At 49.2% G+C, this 12,607-nt stretch overlaps 1 protein-coding gene across 1 annotated transcript in view; it reads left to right on the forward strand.

Moving 5' to 3' along the window:
- LOC137308707 (fibrocystin-L-like) overlaps window positions 1-12,607 on the forward strand; it is a 196,161-nt gene that overhangs the window by 150,269 nt on the left and 33,285 nt on the right. Inside the window, exons 68-69 of the mRNA XM_067977269.1 lie at window positions 3,398-3,563; window positions 6,211-6,443. Of these exons, the coding sequence (XP_067833370.1) occupies window positions 3,398-3,563; window positions 6,211-6,443 (399 nt within the window). The remainder of the gene's footprint in view (window positions 1-3,397; window positions 3,564-6,210; window positions 6,444-12,607) is intronic.

Genomic DNA, 12,607 nt, shown 5'->3' on the forward strand with positions numbered 1-12,607 from the left:
AAACTCAATTAAATGATTCCTCATGGTTCAGGCTCGAGCGAATTGTCCAAATGCAAGTTTATTACTCAGACACCAACAGTATAATAACTATTGCAGTTTACAATAAACTCATACAACCTGGTTTCCTGCAGATCCAAGGTGATCCGGCTTGGCTTCTGTCGGTTGGACTTCTGACCGTCCCGTCCACTTAACTAACCAAAAAGCCTGCTGCTTGTCCTTATATCTTCCCCTTTTAATGTCCAGAACTTGTCCCTTTACTATGAGTCATCTCACATGATGCCCAGAATGTATATTGAAGTGAGATTCCTCCAGACCACAACATAATGGCCATGTTGATAGTTTAAGTGCTAATCAGTTTAAACTGATGTCTCCTGCCTGGCAATACAAAGGGACAGGAGATACCCTGGGTATCCCAGATAGATAATGTGATGACTGGCTGGCCTCCATTGTTCCAGCTAACCTCTGATATTAACACATATCCTGATCTGATAATCACAGTGGTTGACTCTTAACTGCCCTCTGAAGTGGCCTAGCAAACCCCTCAATTGTGGGCAACTAGGGATTGGAAGTGATGCCCACATCCTGAGAACAAATGTAAATAAAAGATAATGCTGGTGATGCCTACTGATTGTGGTCGGTAAGTCAGCGCTGTTCCTTCTGCGCTTTGAAGGAGTGACCGGCTGAGATATTCCACCAAGTCTTTGACGATTCTGTCCAACACAGAACAACGAATGATGAACTTGGAATCCTCATAAGCCTGGGAAAATAGTTTCTTACACAAGGGGTCAGCAAACTTGCTCATGAAGCCCAAAAGAATCTTCTTGGAATTCAGTGCCTTCTGAGTTCTCCAATTACAAAAGGTCTCGGCACATTGAACTTTTCATCTTCTCTCCAAGTACAACATGAATTTGGTGACATCGTGTCCCTTTCCTATTGAGCGACTCCACACAATTGATGTTTTTTTTTTAAAGCGCCCACTACTTTTCTAACATTACATAAGTTACATACAGATTCTTCAACACAATGTTCTGGGAAAGAGGATGTGTTTGTGGGGCATTGTCTGGGAGAGAGGATGTGACTGACGCAGTGTCTGGGAGAGGGGACGTGACTAACACAGTGTCTGCGAGAGGGCACGTGACTGACACAGTGTCTGGGAGAGGGGATGTGACTGTGGGGCAGTGTCTGAGAGAGGGGATGTGACTGACGCAGTGTCTGGGAGAGGGGACGTGACTAACACAGTGTCTGCGAGAGGGGACGTGACTGACACAGTGTCTGGGAGAGGGGACGTGACTGACACAGTGTCTGGGAGAGGGGACGTGACTGACACAGTGTCTGGGAGAGGGGACGTGACTGACGCAGTGTCTGGGAGAGGGCGCGTGACTGACGCAGTGTCTGGGAGAGGGCGCGTGACTGACGCAGTGTCTGGGAGAGGGGATGTGACTGTGGGGCAGTGTCTGAGAGAGGGGATGTGACTGACGCAGTGTCTGGGAGAGGGGACGTGACTGACGCAGTGTCTGGAAGAGGAGACGTGACTGACGCAGTGTCTGGGAGAGGGGATGTGACAGTGGGACAGTGTCTGGGAGAGGGGATGTGACCGTGGAACAGTGTCTGGGAGAGGGGACGTGACTGACGCAGTGTCTGGAAGAGGAGACGTGACTGACGCAGTGTCTGGGAGAGGGGATGTGACCGTGGGACAGTGTCTGGGAGAGGAGCTGTGACCGTGGGACAGTGTCTGGGAGAGGGGATGTGACCGTGGGACAATGTCTGGGAGAGGGGATGTGACTGACGCAGTGTCTGGGAGAGGAGACATGACTGACGCAGTATCTGGGAGAGGGGATGTGACTGTGGGACAGTGTCTGGGAGAGGGGATGTGACAGTGGGACAGTGTCTGGGAGAGGGGATGTGACTGACGCAGTGTCTGGGAGAGGAGACGTGACTGACGCAGTGTCTGGGAGAGGGGCTGTGACTGTGGGGCAGTGTCTGGGAGAGGGGACGTGACTGACGCAGTGTCTGGGAGAGGGGATGTGACAGTGGGACAGTGTCTGGGAGAGGGGATGTGACTGTGGGGCAGTGTCTGGGAGAGGGGATGTGACTGACGCAGTGTCTGGGAGAGGGGATGTGACTGACGCAGTGTCTGGGAGAGGGGCTGTGACTGTGGGGCAGTGTCTGGGAGAGGGGATGTGACTGTGGGACAGTGTCTGGGAGAGGGGATATGACTGTGGGACAGTGTCTGGGAGAGGGGCTGTGACTGTGGGACAGTGTCTGGGAGAGGGGCTGTGACTGTGGGACAGTGTCTGGGAGAGGGGATATGACTGTGGGACAGTGTCTAGGAGAGGGGCTGTGACTATGGGACAGTGTCTGGGAGAGGGGATATGACTGTGGGACAGTGTCTGGGAGAGGGGATATGACTGTGGGGCAATGTTTATGGAGAAGATTATCAGTTGCACCTTTACTCGACTCTGCCTCGCACCCGCTGGCTCAGCTGGATTAGTTTGAAATGTTCTCCTCTTCCTCACTTTCACTGTTCATTCATTTAACAGCTGCTCCTAATAATATCTGGAATTGCTGCACTGGGACCAGCTGGCTGACAGACTCTTCAGGGGGATGTGAGACGTATAGTCTGGATGCTTTTCTTTTTAAACTCGGGGCGGGGGGGAAACATTTTTCTATAGAAACAACAGGGATCATCCTTCCACCAAACCTGCAGCTTGCCTGTAACGATTCCAGTCTTTAACTTGCTGCTTTCTTCCATACTGGTGCTCCGGGGGGGAAGACATTTATCATCAATTGCACCCGTTTTACAGTTAAGAACAGTCCCCGTTTCTGCTATAAATTTCCGGAGGACCTTGTTTGGGGTGGAACCTCAGCCCGTTCCAAACACCATCCCCCACATCAGAGGGGACAGCGGCCAGAGGAGGAGAACTCCCAGACTGGGATCCATTGAGTGGCCTGTACATCGAGAGACCAGGGACAAAGTAACCCCCTCATTCCACCCCTCCCCTCCACTCTGGCAGGTACCCGAGACGCGCCCATAGTGGCACCCACCGCTTTCTGTTAAAACAGGGAACCTCCCAAGTCTGGATATTCCAGTGGACTAGTCCCAGTCCTTTTCATTGGCACTGACCAATGCCGTGGACCAGCCATATGACTGGGATCACCAGTAAACATCTAGAACGAAGCAGCATTCATTAGTACCGACTGACTCCGCCATTCTAGGTCAGTTGACGAGATCCAGTGAGCCAGTGCATCCAGTGAGATTTCTGGACCAGTTTGAAGGAGAGAACTGTGACTGTGAACAGGCCTGTGTCATGTTTGTGTCTTTTAACTAATTGAAACGGAAACATTTGTCATTTGTTCAGTTAGTGTGATCTAATTATTTACTTTTCTTCAATTGAAGATACAACCTTTGTTGGATTCAAGGGCACATGTTTCAAAGAGGTGAATGTGATGTTTATCACAAATCCCCTGAATGAAGATCTGCAGCATCCCATTCTAGTGAAGAGAATCACCATTGTAGACAGCGAGGAGCAAGGAAAAGTCTTCATACACAGACCCGACGTAACGTAAGTTATTGTACAATCACTTAGTTAGGCTGATGTTAATCTTAAACTTCAGAACTCATTCACAAAACACTAACTGGCTCTTGTGTGATGAGCTAAGTCAGGACCACAGGTTGTATCATCTTGTCGTTTATGATGAGTTGCAAATGTTGGCCTTTTGATTGGTACCATTGCATTGTTGGCTGGTTACAGCCCCACTTTCCAGGTACTCAATGGTCCTGAGCACTGGCTCACTTAAAAACCCTGTCCTTGGAGCATAATTTCATCACCTACCCAACCTGTGCAGGAGTCTCCAGCCTTATGGGTTTGAAAGAATTGCTTCAAAATCCTTCAACACAGCTGTGGCTCAGTGGGTAGCATTTTTGCCTCTGAGTCAGAAGGTTGTGGGTTCAAGTCCGACTCCAGAGACTTGACTACATAATCCAGGCTGACACTTCCACTGCAGTACTGAGGGAGAGCTGCACTGTTGGAAGTGCCGTCTTTCACATGAGATGTTAAACTGAAGCCTCGTATGCCCTCTCAAGTGGATATAAAAGATCCTACAGCACTATTTCGAAGAAGAGCAGGGGCGCTCTCCCTGGTGTCCTGGCCAATATTTATCCCTCAACCAACATCACTAAAATCAGATATCATTATCACATTGGCTGATTGTGGAACCTTGCTGTGCACAAGTTGGCTGCTGTGTTTCCTACATTACAGCAGTGACTACACTTCAAAAAGTACTTCAGTGGCTGTAAAGCACTTTGGGATGTCCTGAGGTTGTGAAATGCGCTATTTAAATGCAACTTCTTTTTTCATTGAGCTTCAAGCAGAGCTGTAAAGACAGGTCGTCGTCAGTGCTATCAAGCGGCACTTACTCACCAATAAATTGCTCACCGATGCTCAGTCTGGGTTCCGCCAGGACCACTCGGCCCCAGACCTCATTACAGCCTTGGTCCAAACATGGACAAAAGAGCTGAATTCCAGAGGTGAGGTGAGAATGACTGCCCTTGACATCAAGGCAGCATTTGACCGAGTGTGGCACCAAGGAGCTCTAGTAAAATTGAAGTCAGTGTGAATCAGGGGGAAAACTCTCCAGTGTCTGGAGTCATACCTAACACAAAGGAAGATGGTAGTGGTTGTTGGAGGCCAATCATCTCGGCCCCAGGACATTGCTGCAGGAGTTCCTCAGGGCAGTGTCCTAGGCCCAACCATCTTCATCAATGACCTTCCCTCCATCATAAGGTCAGAAATGGGGATGTTCACTGATGATTGCACAGTGTTCAGTTCCATTCGCAACCCCCCAGATAATAAGCAGTCCGTGCCTGCATGCAGCAAGACCTGGACAACATCCAGGTTTGGGCTCATAAGTGGCAAGTAACATTCACACCAGACAAGTGCCAGGCAATGACCATCTCCAACAAGAGAGAGTCTAACCACCTCCCCTTGACATTCAACGGCATTACCATCGTCAAATCCTCCACCATCAACATCCTGGGGAGTCACCATTGACCAGAAACTTAACTGGACCAGCCATATAAATACTGTGGCTACAAGAGCAGGTCAGAGGCTGGGTATTCTGCGGCGAGTGACTCAACTCCTGACTCACCAAAGCCTTTCCACCATGTACAAGGCACAAGTCAGGAGTGGATGGAATACTCTCCACTTGCCTGGATGAGTGCAGCTCCAACAACACTCAAAAAGCTTGACATCATCCAGGACAAAGCAGCCCGCTTGATTGGCACCCCATCCACCATCCTAAACATTCACTCCCTTCACCACTGGCGCACCGTGGCTGCAGTGTGTACCATCCACAGGATGCACTGCAGCAACTCACCAAGGCTTCTTCGACAGCACCTCCCAAACCCGCGACCTCTACCACCTAGAAGGACAAGGGCAGCAGGCAAACGGGAACAACACCACCTGCACGTTCCCCTCCAAGTCACACACCATCCCGACTTGGAAATATATCGCCGTTCCTTCATCATCGCTGGGTCAAAATCCTGGAACTCCCTACCTAACAGCACTGGGAGAACCTTCACCACACGGACTGCAGCGGTTCAAGAAGGCGGCTCACCACCACCTTCTCAAGGGCAATTAGGGATGGGCAATAAATGCCGGCCTCACCAACGACGCCACATCCCATGAACGAATAAAAAAAAACAAGGAGTCTTCACAGAGGCCAAAGCTCTCCCGTGATCAGTGAGGTGAACTTGACTTGATTAGAGAGACACGTTAACAAAGGTGACACGTGCTACATCCAGGAACGGGCTGCTTCAGGAGCAAGTCTGCCACAGGCCCAGGATTCGATGGCAGGGCTGGATACTGGGTTCACCCAGCCCAGCTGGTGTTGGAGACAGGGGCCTGGAATGACCTCTTCAGGCCAGGGTTTGGTCTGACCCATTTTCCTGGGTTGGGACTCATTAGACACACACACAGAGCTCCCAGAGGAACTGCCGCCATCCAGGGGGACAGTGAGGAAACTTCAGCGAGGCTGCGTTGGGGAATGCAGTCCAACATCAGGAGATCCCACGAGGAAGTTAAAGGGGCAGAAGCCTCCCGAAGATGGGAGTTAGAGGAGGGGGTTACACGGTTTCTACAGTTCATTGTCGGACCTGCCTTCAGAATGTTACCAATCTTCACCGAATTTGTTGTTGTTGCTATTTCTCAGCAAGGTGAATCCCGCAGACTGTGTGGACATGGACTGCGATGCCAAGAAGAAAACGCTCCTGAAAGATCTGGACGGCTCGCTCCTGGGCGGAATCGGTGCAGTCGTCCCTCAGTCAGAATATGAGTGGGATGGCGACAGGCGCCATGGGAACGGCGATTATCGTATTCCAAAAACGTTGCTGACTTATTTAAACGGCAGTCGCATTCCCGTCTCACAGATTGCACCACATAAAGGTTTGCAAGAGACGTTTTTACTGCAGATGTGCCCTGCGTGATGTATGCATTGAAGTCATGCTTTGGTGTATTAATGGAGAGTGGCCAGAAGTTGAGTGGTGGGGACCAGTGAAAGATTTGGGAAGGAATGAAGAGGGAGGAGAGTTTATTGCAGCGAGAGTGGATCAGAGAAGAAGTGGCTGGGATGGGGGAGCGGATAGGTGGAGGTCTCTTATAATGAAGAAAATAATGGGGTATAAATTCATCTTGGACAATAGTGAATCGGCAGCCTGTTTTACACCCGGCCCGATTGAATCCAATAGTCTGGCATTTATCCAACAGCAGTACAACAGGACGGTGTTTGCTCTGACCCAGGGGATGAATTGACAGCATCAGAGGGGAAATACAAATATCCAGGGAATCAGAGTGAGGGCATTTACAGGGATCTGGACTAAGGAGAGACTAGAGAATCTCGAGTTATTCTTCTTAGAGTAAATTAATAATAATCGAGTATCTGAAGGGAGTTTAGAAAAAAAAGGTTTCTAAATATAACGGACTGACAGCTGAGACCCATTGCCTGCGATTCCTGCTCAATGTGGGAACGTCAGGACGCCTCATGTGCCCTGGAGGGCCACATGTGCAGGAAATGCCTCCAGTTGCTCGAGCTCAAGTTGAGGGTTTCTGAGCTTGAGGGGCATCTGGAGTCACTGCAGAGAATAAGGGAGGCTGAATGTTTCCTGGATCATACGTTCCAGGAGGTGGTCACCCTGCAGCCACAGAGGGTTCAGGATAGCAAGTGGGTGGTCATCCGAAAGGGTCGGAAGAGGCAGGCAGAGCAGGAATCTTCTGGGTGTGTGGAACTCTCAAACCAGCATTCAGCACTGAATACCAGTGAGGGTGACAATACCTCAAAGGAGTGCAGACCTGAGCATGGCACCATGGGGCACAGTGAGGTGTAGAAATGCAGTATTCATAGGGGATTCGATAGTCAGGGCAGGCGTTACTGTGACCGTCGGCGTGAGTCCCACATGGTGTCGGTAAAGGAAGATATAGTTGAGATACTGAATGGGCTCAACATTGAGAAGGAAGAGGTACTAGAAAGGCTAGCTGTACTTAAAATAGATAAGTCACCTGGTCCGGATAGGATGCATCCTCGGTTGCTGAGGGAGGTAAGGGTGGAAATTGCGGAGGTACTGGCCATAATCATCCAAACATCTGTAGATACGGGGGTGGTGCCAGAGGACTGGAGAATTGCGAATGTTACACCCTTGTTCAAAAAAGGGTGTAAGGATGAACTCAGCAACTATAGGCCAGAGTCAGTTTAACCTCAGTGGTGGGGAAACTTTTAGAAATGATAATCTGGGACAGAATTAACAGTCACTTGGACGAGTGTGGACTGATTAGGGAAAGCCAGCACGGATTTGTTAACAGCAAATCATGTTTAACTAACCTAATAGAGTTTTTTGATGAGGGCAATGCAGTTGATGTGGTGTATATGGACTTTCAAAAGGCGTTTGATAAAGTGCCTCATGGTAGGCTTATCAAAATTGCGGCCCATGGAATAAAGGGGGCAGTAGCAACATGGATACAGAATTGGTTAAGGGACAGGAAACAGACAGTAGTGGTGAACGGTTGATTTTCGGACTGGAGGGAGGTGTACAGTGGTGTTCCCCAGGGGTCGGGGCTGGGACCACTGCTTTTCTTGATATATTTTAATGACTTGGACTTGGGTGTACAGGGCACAATTTCAAAATTTGCAGATGACACAAAACTTGGAAGAGTAATAAACAGTGAGGAGGATAGTGATAGACTTCAAGAGGATATAGACAGGCTGGTGGCATGTGGCAGATGAAATTTAACGCAGTGAAATGCGAAGTGATACATTTCGGCAGGAAGAATGAGGGGAGGCAATATAAACTAGAGAGCAGGACTCTAAAAGGGTACAGGAACAGGGAGATCTGGGAGTATATGTGCACAAATCGGGCAGTTTGAGAAAGCGGTTAAAAAGCATACGGGATCCTGGGCTTTATAAATAGAGGCATAGAATACAAAGGTATGGAAGTCATGATGAACCTTTATAAAACACTGGTTCGGCCACAACTGGAGTATTGTGTCCAGTTCTGGGCACCACAATTTACGAAAGATGTGGAGGCCTTACAGAGGGTGCAGAAGAGATTTACTAGAATGATTCCAGGGATGAGGGACTTTAGTTATGTGGATAGACTGGAGAAGCTGGGGTTGTTCTCCTTGGAATAGAAACGGTTGCGAGGAGATTTGATAGAGGTATTCAAAATCATGAAGGGTCTGGACAGAGTAGATAGAGAGAAACTGTTCCCATTGGCGGAAGGGTCAAGAACCAGAGGAAATAGATTTAAGGTGATTGACAAAAGAACCAAAGGTGACATGAGGGAAACTTTTTACACAGGGAGTGGTTAGAATCTGGAATGCACTGCCTGAGGGGATGGTGGAGGCAGATTCAATCATGGCCTTCAAAAGGGAACTGGGTAAGTACTTGAAAGGAAAAAATTTGCAGGGCTACGGGGAAAGGGCGGGGGAGAAGAACTAGCTAGATTCCTCTTGCACAGAGCCGATGCGGACTCGATGGGCCGAATAGCCTCCTTTCATGTTGTAACCTTTCTATGATTCTATGGTGTGTTGCCTCCCTGGTGCCAGGGTAACGGATGTCATGGAGAAGGTGCAGAACAATCTGCAGGGGGAAGGGGAAGAGCCAGAAGTCGTGGTCCATGTGGGTACCAAGGATGCAGGAAAGAAAAGAGATGCAGTCCTGCAGTTAGAGTTTCAGGAGATAGGGAGGAAGTTAAAAAGCAGGACCTCAAAGGTAGTAATCTCTGGATTACTCCCCGTGTCACGCGATAGCGAGTACAGAAATAGAATCATAGAAAGGTTACAACACAGAAGGAGGCCATTCGGCCCATCGAGTCTGCGCCGGCTCTATGCACGAGCAGTCCAGCTAGTCCCACTCCCCCGCCCTTTCCCCGTACCCCTACATATTTTTTCGTTTCATGTATTTATCCAGTTCCCTTTTGAAGGCCATGATTGAATCTGCCTCCACCATCCCCTCGGGCAGTGCATTCCAGATCCTAACCACTCGCTGTGTAAAAAAGTTTTTCCTCATGTCACCTTTGGTTCTTTTGCCAATCACGTTAAATCTATGCCCTCTGGTTCTTGACTCTTCCACCAATGGGAACATTTTCTCTCTATCTACTCTGTCCAGACCCTTCATGATTTTGAATACCTCTATCAAATCTCCTTTCAACATTCTCTGTTCCAAGGAGAACAATCCCAGCTTCTCCAGTTCATCCAAGTAATTTAAGTCCTTCATCCCTGGACTCATTCTAGTAAATCTCCTCCGCATTCTCTCTAAGGCCTTCACATCCTTCCTAAAGTGCGGTGTGCAGAACTAGACACAATACTCCAGGGTTTTATAAAGGTTCATCATGACGTCCTTGCTTTTGTAATCTGCCTCTATTTGTAAAGCCGAAGACCCCGTATGCTTTTTTAACCGCTTTCTCAACCTGCCCTGCAACCTTCAACGATTTGTGCACATATACTCCCAGATCTCTGTTCCTGTACCCCTTTTAGAGTTGTGCCCTCTAGTTTATATTGGCTCTCCTCATTTTTCCTACTGAAATGCATCACCTCGCATTTTTGCACATTAAACTTCGTCTGCCACGAGTCCGCCCATCTTGTCTATATCCTCTTGAAGTCTATCACTATCCTCCTCACTGTTCACTACCCTTCCAAGTTTTGTGTCATCTGCAAATTTTGAAATTGAGCGCTGTACTCCCAAGTCCAAGTCATTAATATATATCAAGAAAATCAGTGGTCACAGCACTGACCCTCGGGGAACACCAATGTACACCTCCCTCCAGTCCGAAAAACAACCTTTCACCACTACTCTCTGTTTCCTGTCATTTAGCCAATTCTGTATCCATGTTCCTGTTGTCCCCTTTGTTCTATGGGTCACAATCTTAATAGCAAGCCTTCCATGTGGTACTTTATCAAACGCTTTTTGAAAGTCCATATACACCACATCAACCGTATTGCCCTCACCTACCCTCTCTGTTACCTCATCAAAAAACTCTATAAAGTTAGTTAAACACGATTTGCCGTTAACAATCCGTGCTGGCTTTCCCTAATTAATTCATACTCGTCCAAGTGACTTAATTCTGTCCTGGATTATCGTTTCCAAAGGTTTCTCCACCATTGAGGTTAAACTGACTGGCCTGTAGTTACTGGATTTATCCTTGCACCCTTTTTTGAACAAGGGTGTAACATTTGCAATTCTCCAGTCCTCTGGCACCACCCCCGTCTCTACGGATGTTTGGAAGATTATGGCCAATATCTCCGCAATTTTGACCCTTACTTCCCTCAGCAACTTAGGATGCATCCCATCCGGACCAGGAATATTTAGTACCCAATCCTGCCCTTTTTTGAGCCAGGTCTGCATTATCGCCACAACATCATATTCCCATGTGGCTATTTGCACCTGCAGCTCACCAACCTTGTTTACCATGCTTCGCACACATGCACCGCAAACCCATCTTAGACTTTCTTGTACTCTCTCTTGGTCTGACCCCACCTAATACCTTACTATTTCTTACTATAAGGCTATCCTTCTCTCCTAATCTTTTGTGCCTCTTGTTTCTCCTTTCCATTGCTACATCCTGCCAAATTAGTTTAAACCTCCCCCCCCCTGCCAAATTAGTTTAAACCTCCCCCCCCACCCACCACCCACAGTACTAGCAAACCTCCCCGCAAGGACATTGGTCCCAACTGCGTGGAGGTGCAACCCGTCCAGTCTGTACAGGTCCCACATCCCCCAGAACTGGTCCCAATGCCCCAGGAATCTGAAGCCCTCCCTCCTGCACCATCTCTCCAGCCACACATTCATCTGCTCTATCCTGCTAGTTCTATACTCACTAGAGTGTGGCACCGGGAGTAATCCGGAGATTACTACCTTGGAGGTCCTGTATTAATCTCTTTCCTAACTCCTTAAACTCTTCCTGCAGGACCTCATCCCTCCTCCTACCTATGTCGTTGGTACCAATATGGACCATGACCTCGGGCTGTTATTCCTCCCCCTCCAGAATGTTCTGCAGCTGCTCAGTGACATCCTTGATTCTGGAACCAGGGAGGCAACATACATCCTGGAATCGCGCCTGCGGCCGCAGAAACACCTGTCTGCTCCCCTAACTATTGAATCCCCTATCACTATCACTCTCCTGACCTTTCTCCTCACCCCCACCCCTGTACAGTTGAGCCACCCATGGTGCTAAGGTCTCGGCTCTGGCTGCACCCCCCAGAGGAACCCTCTCCCCCACTAGTATTCAGAATTGAATACTGGTTAGAGAGTGAGATGCCCTCAGGAATTCCTGCACTACCTGCCTGGTCCTCCTTGTCTGTCTGGCGGTCACCCAGTCCCTCTCTGCCTGCACTCTCTTAAGCTGTGGGGTGACCACCTCCTGAAACATGCTATCCATGAAACTCTCAGCCTCGCGGATACACTGCAGTGACACCAGCCGCTGCTCAAGGTCTGAAACCCGGAGTTCGAGCTCCTCCAGCTGACCACACTTCCTGAACCAGTGGTTGTCCAGGACACAGGAAGCGTCCTGGAGTTCCCACATCACACAGGATGTGCATTCCGTGGGTGTGAGCTGCCCTGCCATGCCTCAATTTATTAGATTAACTAAACTAAACAAAAATAAACATAAAGACTTCAAAAAAAGACACTCACCGGTACAAGAAAACCTCACCAGCTACTCACCAATCAGCTCCTTCCCTTGTGCTGACGTCACTCTTGATTTTCTTACCTCACTCCATGAAGCCCCGAACTCTCGATCACTGATCCTGCTCTCTCCGCTCTCTCTCTCCGCTCTCTCTCTCCGCGCTCTCTCCGCGCGCTCTCTCTCCGCGCGCTCTCTCTCCGCGCGCTCTCTCTCCGCGCGCTCTCTCTCCGCGCGCTCTCTCTCCGCGCGCTCTCTCTCCGCGCGCTCTCTCTCCGTGCTCTTTTATCGCCGATCCAGTGTTCCACATTCTCCGCGCTCTCTCCTCCTTTTATCGCTGATCCCTCGCTCTTCTCTCTCTCCGCTCTCACTCCTCTCCCCACTCTCTCTCTCTGTGCACTGTCTCTCCTCCTTTTATCGCCGATCCCGCGCTCTAGT

Source organism: Heptranchias perlo, chromosome 3, assembly GCF_035084215.1.
Source record: "Heptranchias perlo isolate sHepPer1 chromosome 3, sHepPer1.hap1, whole genome shotgun sequence".
Lineage (NCBI taxonomy): Eukaryota > Metazoa > Chordata > Chondrichthyes > Hexanchiformes > Hexanchidae > Heptranchias > Heptranchias perlo.